The sequence below is a fragment of the Pholcus phalangioides genome, unplaced genomic scaffold (genome assembly GCF_987345545.1).
Source record: "Pholcus phalangioides strain wild (caught in Gottingen) unplaced genomic scaffold, Ppha-v1.0 ptg000010l_1, whole genome shotgun sequence".
Classification (NCBI taxonomy): Eukaryota; Metazoa; Arthropoda; class Arachnida; order Araneae; family Pholcidae; genus Pholcus; species Pholcus phalangioides.
The window spans coordinates 40,000,001-40,014,998 of NW_028301603.1; the positions used below are offsets into that span (position 1 = coordinate 40,000,001).

Here is a 14,998-nt window from a genome sequence, read left to right on the forward strand (position 1 = left end):
AACTGGCCAGGCAATACCAGAGTTGCACCATACAACATTTCGGCTGACGAGGCGCCTGTGTCTTCTTTTAGTGACGATCGGATTCCAAGCAACACTGTCGGAAGGGCGTCATACCAATTGACTTTGGTGTGGCACATAATAGCGACCTTGAGTTGACGATGCATGCGCCCAACTAGACCATTGGCACATGGATGATATGCTGTAGTTCTAGAACGCTGTGATCCAAGGAACTTTGAGAGGCTTTGCATGAGATTGCTCTCAAAATTTGTTCCTCTGTCCGTGATAATTTCCGGCACTCCAAATCTGGATACCCATCCGGAGTAGAAAGAAGAGGCTATGGTTTCAGCTCTCTGGTCTTTCATAGGCCAAGCCTCCGGCCACCTTGTGAACCTGTCAACACAAGTCAGAACGTACGTATGTTCTCGTGAAGGCGGAAGTGGTCCAACAACATCCAGATGTACGTGTGAAAATCGAGCATTTGGAGATAGGAAGTTACCCAACGGAGTTCTCACATGCCGTTGCACTTTAGAACGTTGGCAGCTAAGGCAGCTTTTAGTCCACTCTCTACAATCTTTTCTCAAAGATTTCCAAACGAATCGAAGTCTAATGAGTTTTGTAGTGGCTTTGACGCCAGGATGACACAAATTATGTAGACTGTCAAAGACTTGTCTACGGAAAGGTTCTGGAACATACGGTCTCAGGTTTTCCGTTGAATCGTCGACGTACAACGGCGTCGTTGCGAAACCAGTCATGGGTTTCAATCTCAAACCAGAATCCGATTCGAGCAAAGACTGCAATTCCACGTCAGATTTCTGTGCGGCCATCTCATCGTACGAAATGTTAGTAGGGACATTAATTTCTGATACTCTAGAAAACGCGTCAGCAACAACGTTATGCTCACCTGCTATATACCGGATATCGGTAGTAAACTGTCCTATGTATTCTAAATGGCGAATTTGTCGCGGGGAGCACTTATCTGATTTCTGGACAAACGTGAACGAGATAGGCTTATGATCACAAAATATAATGAACTGTTGGCCTTCAAGCATGTGTTTGAAGTGTCTTATGGCTGAATATATAGCCAACAGTTCTCGATCATAAACGCTATAGTTACGCTCCGCTGACGTCATTTTTCGTGAAAAAAATCCTAGGGGTTGTATAGAACCCTCGACGCTTTGTTGTAACACCGCGCCGAGTGAAATACTCGAAGAATAACTCGTCGGTAACCAAACTCAATGGAGCACCAGGAACCGGGTGTGCAAGAAGTGTATTCTCAGCCAAGACGCTTTTTGCATTCTCAAAAACCGATTTAGTTTCCTCTGACCATGGAATTTCGGATTTATCTTTTCTCTTTTCGCCTGCGACTAATGTTAGCCTGTTGCCGCAGGCTAGTTACGGCCCAGGGTCTCATAAATGTCTGATATTGAATCAAACTTCTGCACAGCCATTGAACCCGGGTTTTAATTTTCGTCAACAGATAGCAGCAGCAGAGACATTTTGATTTTATGTAATTACCTGGGGGAGGGGGGGGCTCTCCCGTCTGTGGCGGCCACCCTCTTCCCCCATTTTCTCTTCGCAACATATCTTGTTTATTTCGTCCCACCTTATCAGAGTGCTATGAAAAGCGACATGTCAAAGCACCAGCTTAAAGACGAATTTTAAAATAATAAACGGAAAGAAATGCAAATGTGATTCATCAAGTACCCCCAGAAAACTTCTCCATGAGGGTTCCCCCGAGACTGGAGCCCTGTTGGACCAAGAAAAATATTCACTTTTATTCATTTCACCAACATACAAATTCTAGGGCTCCCAATCGAGGACCCGGGAACCGATTCGCAAATTTTAGGAGAGCCCAGACTGGATTTCTCGGTCTTCCTCTGTTGCAAATTTTACAGTGTAAAACATTAAAAAAAAATGTGATTCATCCAAGTCCCCAAAATGAAACATCATGAATGAATCATTTGTATTCATTTCACCAACGAATAAGATACAGGGCCCCAACCAGCTACCGGGACCCAGTTCGCATGCTATTACTGGGACCCCAGACTGGCTTTATCTCGGGCTACCGATTTCGCATATTTTACCATATTAAACAATAAAAATATATGAGATTCATCCAGGGGCCCTTAAAATGGAACCTGTCAAATTTTTCATGGGGGCTCCGATGGAGCCTTGTAGGACATTTCCTCTGTGAGGGGACCATGAAATGTTTTATTTTTTATTAATTTCACAACGAATAAAATCCAGGACACCACATCCAGTAGCGGGGACCCAATACGCAGATTTTTAGTGGGGACCCAGACTGGATTTATCTCGGGCTTCAGCTGTTGCAAATTTCACAATGTTAGACAACAGAAAAGAATGAGATTCATCCAGGGCTCCCAAAATGAAACCTGTCAACTACCACATGGAGCCCCCGACCTGGAAGCTTGTCGGACATCCCCTCTGTGAGGGCCACGAAAAATTTTCACTTGTATTCAATTTAATGACAAATAAATTCCAGGGACCCCAATCGAGGACCCGGGACCAAATTCGCAGAATTTCAGAATGCAATTCGTCCAGGGCCCCAAAATTAAAATTATCAACTTTCACATGGGGCCCACGACCTGAAAGCTTGTCGGACATTCCTTCTGTGAGGGACACGAAAAATGTTGATTAATAATGATTTTAACAACAAATAAAATCCAGGGCTCAGATCAATTACCCAGGACCCAATACTGAGATTTTTAGTGGGGGCTCCAATGTGGATTTATCTCGGTCTACGGCTGTTGCAGATTTTACAATGTTAAACAACAAAAAGCATTCAGATTCATCCAAGGCCTCCCCGAAATGAAACCTGTCAACTTTTCCTAGGCGGGCCCGACCTGGAGACTTCTCGGACATCCCCCCTATCAATAAAATCCAGGTACGCCCATTCAAGGAGCCGAGAACCAATTCGCAGATTTTTATGGGGGCCCAAGGACTGGATATATCTTGGGATTCCGCTATTGCAAATTTTTCAATGTTAAAGCAGCAAGAAAACATTGAGATCTATCAAAAGCCCTTGGATATAAAATCTTTTAACTTCCCTGTGAAGGTATATGTGCAATGCCCCCATGTACCCCGACCTTCTGTGCTGTGAGCACAGGTGATATACATAACTCTCGTCATGGCCCCCACAAGGGCACGGTTGACAGAGAGGCCGAAACGATTCTTACAATCTTACAACTTTTTTGATTTTTCACACTATAAATTAACCACAGAGGGATGGGGGGGACCCCCCGGTGAAAAAGCTGGTTTGGGGGCCCGCCAACTATCCCACCCTAAGGGGTCCTGCTGCAGGATGGTGGGGGTACTCTCGGTACATACACATAGTTTGGTCCCGATGAGTCAAACGGTTCCCGATATATTCAAGAGTTAAATGAAAACTTCACTAAAAAACTTAACCGATTTCTGTTCCATAGAAATGGGTCCTTTTCGAGTTTGGGATTTTATATTATAGAATACGAGGGGGGTCTACTACTTCACCAAACACCAACTCTGGCCATATCGCTCTATTGCAATTTACTGCCATTAGTGAGATGGGAAGTGAAGGTGCTCTCTATCGGTGGTCGCCTCGAGTTGTCCTCTTATCTATATCCTCCCTTGGGTTCGAACCCGGGACCCTGACAACAACCTTCACGATGGTACGAGCATCTTACCACCATACCACTCGGGCACACGAGGGGGGTCTGTCCCCCCCTGCCGCCTTTTGGCGGGGGCCAACCCTCACCTCCCTTTTCCTCTTCACAACATATCTTGTTTATTTGGTCACACTTCACCAGAGTGCTATGGAAAGGGACATGTGAAAACACCAGCTTACTGAACAGGCGAATTTTTTCAATAATAAAGCTTGGAAAAAAACGGGAACCAAAATGTGATTCATCAAGTACACCCAAAAAACTTCTCCATGAGGGTACCAAACTCCAATTCGCTGAATTTTAGCGGTACCATAGACTGGATTAATCTCGGACTAACGATGTTGCAAATTTTACAAAGTTAAAACAGCAAAAATCAATGAGATTCATCCAGGGGAATCCGAAATGGGGCTTATCGGACGTCCTCCCTGTGAGGGCCACGAAAAATGTTCATTTTTATTAGCGAGGACCAGTAGCGAGGACCAAATATGCACATTTTTAGTCGGGGACACAGACTAGATTTACCTCGGGCTTCCACTGTTGCAAGATTCTACAATGAATAAATTCCAGGGCCCCACATCCAGTAGCGAGGACCAAATATGCACATTTTTAGTCGGGGACACAGACTAGATTTACCTCGGGCTTCCACTGTTGCAAGATTCTACAATGCTAAACAGAAAACAATGAGATGCATCCAGGGCCCCCAAAATTAATCCTGTCAATTTCCACATGGGGCCCCAGACATAGAAGCTTGTCCTGCATCTCCCGCTGCGAGTGCCTCGAAAATGTTTCATTTGTATTCATTTTACCAACGAATAAAATCCAGGGCTCCAACCAACTACCCGGGACCCTATTCGCAAATTTTCAGTGGGGCCCCAGACTGGCTTTATCTCGGGCTACCGATGTTGCAAATTTTACAATGTTAAACAATAAAAATATATTAGATTCATCCACGGGCCCCCGAGATGGAATCTGTCAAATATTTCATGGGGGCTCTGACCTGAAGGCTTGTCGGACATCCCTCCTAAGAGGGGCCACGAATATTTACATTTTCATCAATTTTTTTTTTTACAAAAAATAAAATCCAGGGCCCATTTGTATGTAGCGGCCGCATTGTTTGCCCCCATCCAGTAGCGGACACCCAATACGCAGATTTTTAGTGGGGGTCCCAAACTGGATTTATCTCGGGCTTCAGGTGTTGCAAATTCCACAATGTTTAACAACAGAAAAGAATGAGATTCATCCAGGGCTCCCAAAATGAAACCTGTCAATTTCCACATGGGGCCCCCGACTTGGAAGTTTGTCGGACATCCCCCGCTGGAGATTCATTTTACCAACGAATAAAATTCAGCATCCCCACGCAGTTACTCGGGACCGAATTCGCGCAGTGGTGATATATTTATGTATATTATGCGTATGCCCTCTCGGCATGACCACAAGGGCAGGGCTGACAGGGGCCGGAACGATTCCTATCATGTTTTTATTTTTCACACTATAAATTAACCACAGAGATGCCCATCAAAAAACTGGTTTGAGGGCCCCGCCATCTCTCCAATCCTAGGGGCCCTGCTGTAGGATCTGGGAACCTCTCGGTACATGCACATAACTTGGTCCCGATTTTAGCACGAGTTGGCAAATATGCTTACTTCTAACATCAATTTTAAGGAATAATTGCGGTTATTCCGTATTTCTGAGCTTGATTTTCCCTATTTTTCTCGAACAAATATGGTCATTTCGTGATAAATATGGTCAGTTTACTAATGATGGCACTTCAGCACATAAAGACTCATTAGATGTTACTGCAGTTACTAGTCTGTAACAAATATAAGTAAACAAATCGACTTCTCACCAATGCCTAAAACGTAGCAAAAGCCCAATACACTTCTCTCAGCTTATATTAATGACTTAGCATATAAAGACTCGTTAGGTGTCACTGCAAAGAGTAAGTTGTCTGTAGCAAATATAAGTAAACAAATCGACTTTGTACCAATTGCTATAATGTAGCAAAAGCCCACTACACTTCTCTCAGCTTATGATGACTAAGCATATAAATACTCATTAGGTGTCACTGCAAACAGTAAGTTGTCTGTAGCAAATATAAGTAAGCAAATCGACTTTGTACCAATGCCTATAACGTAGTAAAAGTCCAATACACTTCTCTCAGTTCATGACGTCTCAGCATATAAAGACTCGATAGATGTCAATGCAAACAGTTACTAGTTCGTAACAAATATAAGTAACCAAATCTATTTTATACCAATGACTAAAACGTAGTAAGCCCAATACACTTCTCTCAGCTTACGATGTCTTAGCAATGGTGCATTGCGCATTGCAGCCCATCACGTGATGTATTGCTTATTGTAATGCAGTAATGCAGTGCTTATGCTTCTTGGGTATATTATGGTGCTTCGCTTATTCTGATACATCGCGCATTGTGGTGAATCAAGTTTCATGCTGTATTGCGGTGTACTGCAAATCGTGATGCACTGTAAATCGTGGTGTATTGCTATTTTTCGTGTATTGCGCATTGTGGTGCATCGCATGCTGTATTGCTTATTACAATGCAGTGAGTATTGGGTATCGTGCTGTATCGCTCATTGTAGTGCATTGCTGATTGTGATGCGTTGCGTATTGTTATGCATGCATTATGCAATATAGTGCATCGTGTGCTGTATTTTTCATTGCAATGTTTATTGCGTATTGGGCGGTATTGCTTATTGTGGTGCACTGTTTACAGTTGTGCGCTGTATTGCGTATTCAGCTGTATTGCGTATTTCTTATCGTATATCAGTGGTTATGTTGTATTGTGGAGCTTATTGCGATGCATAGCGCTGTATTGCGTATTGAGCTGTATTGCTTATTGTGGTGTGTGTTGCGTATATAATGTTATGCATTTTATTCCTTATTACAATGCAGTACCTATTGCGTATTGTGGTGCATTACGTATTATGGTGTATTGCGTTTCGTGCTGTATTTCGTATTGTTGTGCATCGCTGATTGTGGTGCATTGCGTATTGTTATGCTTCATGTATTTTAGTACTTCGTGTGTCGTATTGCTTATTATAATGTCATGTATACTGCTTATTGTGCTCATTGCGATGCAGTGCTTATTGTGTATTGTGGTGCATTGCGCATTGGGCTGTATTGTGTATTGTGGTGCATTGCGCATTGGGCTGTATTGCTTATTCTGGTGCACTGCAAATAGTTGTGCATCGCTTTCTTATCATATTTCAGTGTTTATGATGTATTGTGGAGCTTATTGCGATGTAATAATTATTGCTCATAATAGCGCTGTATGGCGTATTCAGCTGTATTGCGTATTGCGCTGTATTGCGTATTCAGCTGTATTTCGTATTGCGCTGTATTGCTTTATTGTGGTGTGTGGTGCGTATAGTTATGCATTACGTATTGCAGTGCATCGCGTATTTTATCGCTTATTATAATGCAGTACGTATTGCGTATTGTGGTGCCTTGCGTATTGTTATGCATTGCGTATTTTAGTACGTCGTGTGCCGTATTGCTTATTATTATGTCATGCCTACGGCTTATTATGCTGTATTGCTGATTGTGGTGCACTCCAATATGGTGAATTGCTGATTGTGGTGCATTGCTATTGTTATGCATCACGTATTGTAGTGCATCGCGTGTTGTATTGCTTAAAATAATGCAGTGGTTATTGCTATTGTTATGCATCACGTATTGTAGTGCATCGCGTGTTGTATTGCTCAAAATAATGCAGTGGTTATTGCTATTGTGCTGCATTACTTATTTCAGTGTACTGCAAATAGTGGTACAATGCTGGTTTTAGTGCATCGCATGCTGTAGTGCTTATTATAATGCAGTCCCTATTTTGCTGTATTGCGTATTGTGGTGAATTGCTCATTGCGATGCTTCGCTGATTGCAGTGCATTGCTGATTTTGCTGGTTGCGCACTGTTATGCATTACGTATTATAGTGCCTACGTGCTGTATTGCTTATTGTAATGCAGTGCTTATTGTAATGCAGTGCTTATGGCGTATTGTGGAGCATTGCTTAAAGCTTTATTGTACTTTGCTTAATGCGATACATCGCGTTTTGCGTATGGATTGCATATTATACTGTATTGCTTATTGTGGTGCACTGCAAATAGTTGTGCATTACTGATTGTAATGCATCCGTATTGTAGGGCATCGCGTATTATATTGCTTATTTTAATGAGTGATTATTGCTTTGCTTAATGTGATACATTGCGTACTCTGTGTATTGCATATTGTGATGTTTTGCTTATCGTAATGCAGTGCTCTATTATGCATTGCATGTAATGGTATTTTGCCTATTGCTATGCATCGCGTATTGTGGTGCATTCCTTATCATGGTGCAATACTTAGTTTGCTGTATTGCCGATGGTGGTGCATTGCGTTGTTTGCTGTATTTCTCATTGTGATGCACTGCATATAGTCGTAGTATTGTACTTTATTGCCGATGATGGTGCTTTGCGTGTTGTGATACACCGCATGTAGTGATAGGACGCACAAGCAAAAGTCAAGTTGGTTTCGTCGAAATTACGTGAAAAACGGGACATTTTTGCAGAAAAGTTAGGACAGCCAGAAAAACAGAAGAAACTGGGACTTTCATCTCATTAAAAAGTAATAAAAGCCCAATACCCCCTTTCTTTCAGCTTATGATGATGTCAGAGACTCACTAGATGTGAGTGCTATGCGAGCAGTTTATTGTCAGTCACCAGTTGTGTATTTACAGGAGGGCTAAGCGGGCTATAGCCCAGGGCGGAAAATTCTTTGGGGGTGGTGAATTTTGGAGTATAGAGAGAGCGGGGGAGAAAAAACCTTTTTTTTTTTCAAATTCACGTTTTGTAAACGTGTGGAAGTGTCATTTGCGTCGTAAATAATACATAATTATTAAACCATATTGTTTATTTTCATTTATTTTTTGTGTTTTTTCCACGCAGACTGCCAAAAGTAAATAAAAAATGATTATCTGACCTTTCTATTTACAGTGTGCGGCCTTCCCAAATAGTATTGTCATAAGTAGAGGTGGGAGGATGAGTAGGCACCCAGCGAAGCAAAGCAGCACTCATTTCAGATTACTCAAGGTGTTGGTAAAAATACTAGTTCGGCCGACATGCCCTAAAGAAGGGGGGGGGGGTATCTTCTTCGGAGTTTTTATTTTTATAATAGTATATAGTTTGTCTATAATAGTATATAGACACAGTTTTTATTTAGGCATTTTTACCTTGTTTATTATAGCTTTCTTTCAAACAGAGCACAACTCCGGTCTATCGCCATGGGCAATCGGTTGTTTATTGCAGCTGCTCAGTAAAAAAATAGAAAAAATGCCAGTGAAAAAAAGTTACGGAAAAAGAAAAAAAATAACATTTTTATGTCCTCGAGAGATGACGTTACAATGAGACGGTTGAAACGGACGAATCCCGTTATAGCGAAAATCTAGTTTTAACGAACTGTTTCCTAATCTCCCAGAGAAGTTCACATAGGAACAACGCAAAGACCCGGAATTCCTTTAACTTGGAGTTCGTTATAACGGGATTCGACTGTATTTGGAAAATACTGTACCACACAAACTGCTTTATTAATTCACCACGTCTCAAATCCGAAAGAAAACGATTTTTATGAAAATATTATGAGCAAGATTTATTTGAAAAAATCATGCTACAAAAATACGCGATTGAGCTGAAATAAATCTTCAAAAATATGCAATTATTCTGAAAATCATTCGATTTTATGCATTTATATGCATTAATGATAAAAAAATTCCGAAATATGTAAACGCGCATATGCATTTGCATATAATCTTGGCTCTAGTTATCACAAGGGCTAAGATTTCTAAGAATGTCCCTTCTATTCATGCTGTCTCATATTTCAATACTTATATTTAGGCCGGGATTACACTATAAAAGTATGATGAAAAGTTCTTTTACAAAACTTGGAAACAAACCAATGATCTTGTTGGTCACTGTCACCGCAGCAAATAGGGGTTGCCAACCTTCTACCAACTCAGGGTGCACTATCGTCATTGATTCAACGCCAGGTCCTATGTACAGGCACGGTAAGAACCAGTAAGCATCGGTTACAGTGACCGCTACTGCACAAAAGGACCATCACGTACACCAGCGGCGAGCTCGTCATCGCCAAGGTGTGAAAATGTTGAGAGAAACCGGGGCACCTAGCGTAAGGAGAGTCAAGATCTGACGCGTACCAACGAGGTGCTCTTTGTGAGGCCTATTGAAAATCGAATGAATCACGACACGTAAATATAAGATGGTGTTCATCAAATCGTTCTAGTAATCCTTAAACAACCATATCCAAACGATAAATGAAACAATAAAGTAATTCCTGATACATAAAATCCCTCTCAATTATATTCCAATGGTGGTCATCGAAGTGCTGTCCGACGTATGAACCAGGATCGCCGCCTCACCATGCAGCTGCAATAAGACATTTACGGAAACGCGAAAATGTATGAGGTACCTCATCATATATTTTTATTTTTTTTTTGCGTGCACATTTTTAATAATTTAATTGCAGAGCCAAATTTTCTTGTCAAAATGTCAATTCCGCCATCAGCAAATTCTGACATGACCATATACTCATTGGATGATATACAGGGTGATTATAAAAAAACTATCCCGACATATGGGCCCCTAACTATCATACCATTCACAGAAACTGAATGAAATTTTAGCATAAGGTATTTTGAGGTATGCGCTCAAGAATGATATGGAAAACAACAGTGTCACTCAAACAGTTACGGTTTTAGTGAGAAAATTTCGAAAATATCAAATGGCAACACCAAGTTTTTTGTATTGGAATGTGATCTCCATTGTGAAAAACCCTAAATTGCGTTGGAATGTTTCTGTTGCACGAAAATCCCCGGAGCTAGGCAAGGAAAAAGTAAAAAGGACTTTGTCGTGCACCAGGGCATTAATGTTCGTTTCATTCGTCACACCGTTTCTTCGGCTGAGATCCCAGCCTGATTAGTACCCCACAAAACGAGAAGAAGAAACCAAGAAATGCAAATTTCGGGTTCTACGTAAGACACAGTCATGACTGATGTCGTCACGCTAGGTGAAAGAAAAGGCACTGCGAAATGCGAGACACGTATGTTGCTTTCTGCCATTCCGAACAAGACTCCGCTTTCAGGGAAAGAACGTGGGGAAATCGTAAAGATTTATTACCTGAATGGACAAAATACCGCAGAGACATTGCGTGTTTACCGCAGAAACCATGGATTACGGCGAGGCCCGTGCACTGTCAAAGCTGTACGGGACTTGATTCATAAATTTGAAGAAACTGGTTGCACATACGATCGACCTCGGTCTGGACGACCTTCCGTTCCCGTGGAAGCTGTTGCAGAAATTTATCAGACGATAAGCACAGTTCGTCCCGCAAGTGCACGCGGTGTTTCACGTGTTCTGAATCTGCCGAATTCAACTGTCCGCAAGATTCTGCGCTCTGTTCTAAACATGTTTCCGTATCGATTCCAGCGTGTCCAGACGTTGGAAGCGGGAGACTATCAATTACGGCTGGATTTTGCGAATCAATTCCTTATCCGGTACGATGAAGATGGCAGCTGGCCTTTACGCATTCTGTGGACAGATGAGGCGCATTTCTCGTTAACTGGTAACGTGAATTCGAAAAATTGTGTGCACTGGGCAGACAATAATCCACATGATGTGCTTGCACGTCCATTACACGAAGAAAAAGTGACTGTGTGGTGTGGTATAACGAGTACGTTCATCCTCGGCCCTTACTTTTTTGAAGAGGTTACTGCCGGTGATCAGCAAACATGTACAGTAACGAGTGCTCGCTATCTGGACATGTTAACTCGTTACGCGATTCCCGCATTGCAACGGCAAAATGCACTATCTGAAGTTGTGTGGATGCAAGATGGCGCTCCTCCACATGTAGGGTCTTCAGTCAAACGTGTCTTAAGTCAACAGATTGGTGACAGAGTTATCTCCCGTCATTTCCCGTTTCCGTGGCCACCAAGGTCTCCTGATCTCACACCAATGGATTTCTGGCTGTGGGGATATCTGAAATCCAAAGTGTATCAGTTTCGTCCGCAAACTGCATCTGATTTGAAAGATGCAATCAGAACTGCGATTCAAGACATTCCTATTGCCATGGTACGTGCTGCAGAGCTATCCACCATCTGCCGCATGCAAAGTGTCATCGTGTGTGAAGGAGGTCATGTGGAAAATTTGTGAAACACAATAAAATGCTTTATTTTATGCTGCTTCTCTGTCCTTATTGGTTGTCCTCACTTTTAGCCTATCTACCGCCGGTGATTTTCACGCTACAGTTGCCGTTCGAACGCTATTTAGGGTTTTTCACAATGGAGATCACATTCCAATACAAAAAACTTGGTGTTGCCATTTGATATTTTCGAAATTTTCTCACTGTAACCGTAACTGTTAGAGGGACACTGTTGTTTTCCATATCATTCTTGAGCGCATACCTCAAAATACCTTATGCCAAAATTTCATTCAGTTTCTGTGAATAGTATGATAGTTAGGGGCCCATACGTCGGGATAGTTTTTTTATAATCACCCTGTATTTTCATATGTAAGCGTTTTTTTGTGAGAATCTCCATTACATAATCCAAAAATAAATGTGACTTTCAAGTTTTGTTGACCCTACAGAGTTGCCGGTCTAAAACTTTTGTTGGTGTATTTTGTCATTCCTTGCCATTTTCACCTCTTCCCCCCTTTTCAGGCATTCTTCACTCTGGTGTGACAAGTCTATTTTACCTTAAACTTACAACTAACCTATTTTCACCACAGTCGCGTGTAACCGATACCTTTTCATTGGTTACATTTTTGAAGGAACGTTCCTATGAACGTTTGAAGGAACATTTATAAAAGAACGTTTATATCAAATTATTTGTACTTTAACGCCGGCCGGCCATACACGATGAAGAATTTTTTCACGATTTTGCGTCATTTAGAGGCCTATTCTCTCCGGGCATCGATTGCATTTACAAATGATTAGTAAGTCCCCCTACTGAGGGGTCATCGCATCAACCTCTAAGCTAGACGTTCATAATTAAAAAAAAAACCCAGATTGCTGCAATTAGGAATTCGTGATAAACTGTAGGTCCCTGTCTAATTAACCCTCTCCAGTATACCAAAAAAATGACTAATGTCTATGAGTAGAACTCATTAGGTGCGTCAACAATTACCAACACCTAGATAATCTAATTACAATATATAATTAAAAAAAAAATTCATATTAACTTTTATCTTAATGTAACGTTAAAAGTTACAATTTCGTGACTTATAATGATAGCAATTCAGAAAAATTATCATGCATCTTGGATAATTAACAGCGACTGAATAACTGGAATGACATATTAACACAGATCTACAGAAGCTTCTTTTTAGTTCTGATTACACAGGGTGTCCTGTGAGTGCCGATGCGGCCTTTATTTCATCAACCGTCCGCCCTAGAGGTACGATTCCGATCGAAAGAAATTCCCAAAAAATTTATCCTGTGCCAGTTTTTGAGAGTGAAAATGCAATGTATCACAAAATAAAAAATCTAAATATGTTTACGGGTCCCCCTTGCCCTTCTAATTAGACTGCTGTTGTTTTATATTTTCTGAGGCCAACAGAAATAACAACCAGACCAGAATCAAAGTTTTCCCCCCATTTAACCGCTGTGGTGGTCGAGTGAAACCGCTGTGGTGGTCGAGTGGTTATAGTGACGGACTCGCAATGCGAGGATCCGGGTTCGAACCCCACAGTGGTGGTCGGCTGAAGTTGGTTTTCTGTGGTTCCCAACTTCAAGGCGCAAATGCGAGCCGATCTCCCCGTTAAAAAGTCTCGCCACAGAGAGCAACAGTCCTGCAACGATAAATCATTCAATCATAACACTTCACTCATAGTTAGAAAAACTGGTGGCAGATGGCAGCACTACACATAACAAGCATAACAGAGAAACAAAAAACTTCACGTCAGGGTTCACTACACGTACACGCACATTCCCGCATGTACCGATTCGTTGGGGGTTCTGCGGAGGGGGGGGGGGTGTGCGCGGGGTGCATGTGTGGTGTAGCAGTAGTAGGTAGGCCCTCCAAAAAAATAGCTCTGGGATACTTGATGTTCTTAAGTCAGCCACCTCGTTGGGCAATTTGCCTGTTGTGGCGTTGTATTTGAATTTCCAGCTCCGTGAGGGCTGACTGTGGGACTACAGACGGGCCTATGAAGAAGGGAAGATATGTTTGTTTTGATGTGAGTGTATGTATGTCTATGAAAAAGATAGAAAAATTTGACAAATTCGGGAGGAATGGTCCTGGTCGGTCGTTGCAAAAGAATTTAAGCCCAGTAAACAGAAATGAAATCCATGTTGCCAAGTGTAATATTCGCTGATATTTGCATTCGAAAAAACAGCAACGAACAACGCTTGCTTCTTTTCGCAATATTTAGATATTTGCTGTTAAATATACCCAACAGATGGCGTCTTAATAGCAGACAAACTGACATACAGGGTGTCCTTCAAGTGCTTATGTGACGATTATCTGGGGAACTGTCCGACGTAGAGGTATAATTTCAATTTAAAACCTGCTCAAAAAGCCATCCAAAAATTGCCCTGTACTAGTTTTGAGACAGTTATAGTTTTACACACATACAGTGTGTAACAAAATAAAAAAAAGATGAATTTCTATACGGTCCCCCTTGTCCTCTAACTTCCAATTAGAAAGTTTTTAGCTTGTCTCTCCTGAGGCCAAAAAATAAATTCCTATGTTTTCAAGTACAATATTCGCTGAGATGTTCGAATTCAAAAACCGGAGAAAAGTTTGGAAAGAACAGCATAAAGGGGGAGGGGGAAGAAGCGTTTTCCGTTAATTTTTTGCTGTTCTTTCATTATTTTTACTCCGATTTTTTAATTCGAATATCTCAGCGAGTGTTGCACTTGTTAACATGGAATTGTTTTCTTTTTGTTAGCCTCAGGGGGAGAGTGTACAGGGCAACGACATTTTAATTAAAAGTTAGAAGACAAGGGGACCATTTTTTTGTATTATGTAACCCGCTGTATTTTCACTCTCAAAACTGGTACAAGGTAAGGTTTGGACGCCTTTTCAGCGTTCCTTAAACTGAAACTAGCTCTATGACGGACGACTGATGAATAAAGGCTGCATTAGCACTTACAGGGCACCTTGAATACTGTCAAAACCCGAAATTGACTCGGCCTCCGAAATTCGGGTATTGTCCGGCCAGTTCGAGAAGTGGCCGGTGATCCCTGACCAAAGTCCAATACAAAAGACATAATTCTGGATCATCGTCAAGTTGGCGTATTTTTCCTTGATAATTATGACCACGTTAGTTA

General features: G+C 41.6%; 1 protein-coding gene across 1 annotated transcript; it reads left to right on the forward strand.

The window, feature by feature from the left end:
* The first annotated feature begins 10,713 nt into the window (after positions 1-10,713).
* LOC149081458 (histone-lysine N-methyltransferase SETMAR-like) lies at positions 10,714-11,877 on the forward strand. The gene has a single exon (XM_089238338.1). The coding sequence runs from the start codon at positions 10,714-10,716 to the stop codon at positions 11,875-11,877; it is 1,164 nt and encodes a 387-aa protein (XP_089094464.1).
* Positions 11,878-14,998: the final 3,121 nt, after the last annotated feature.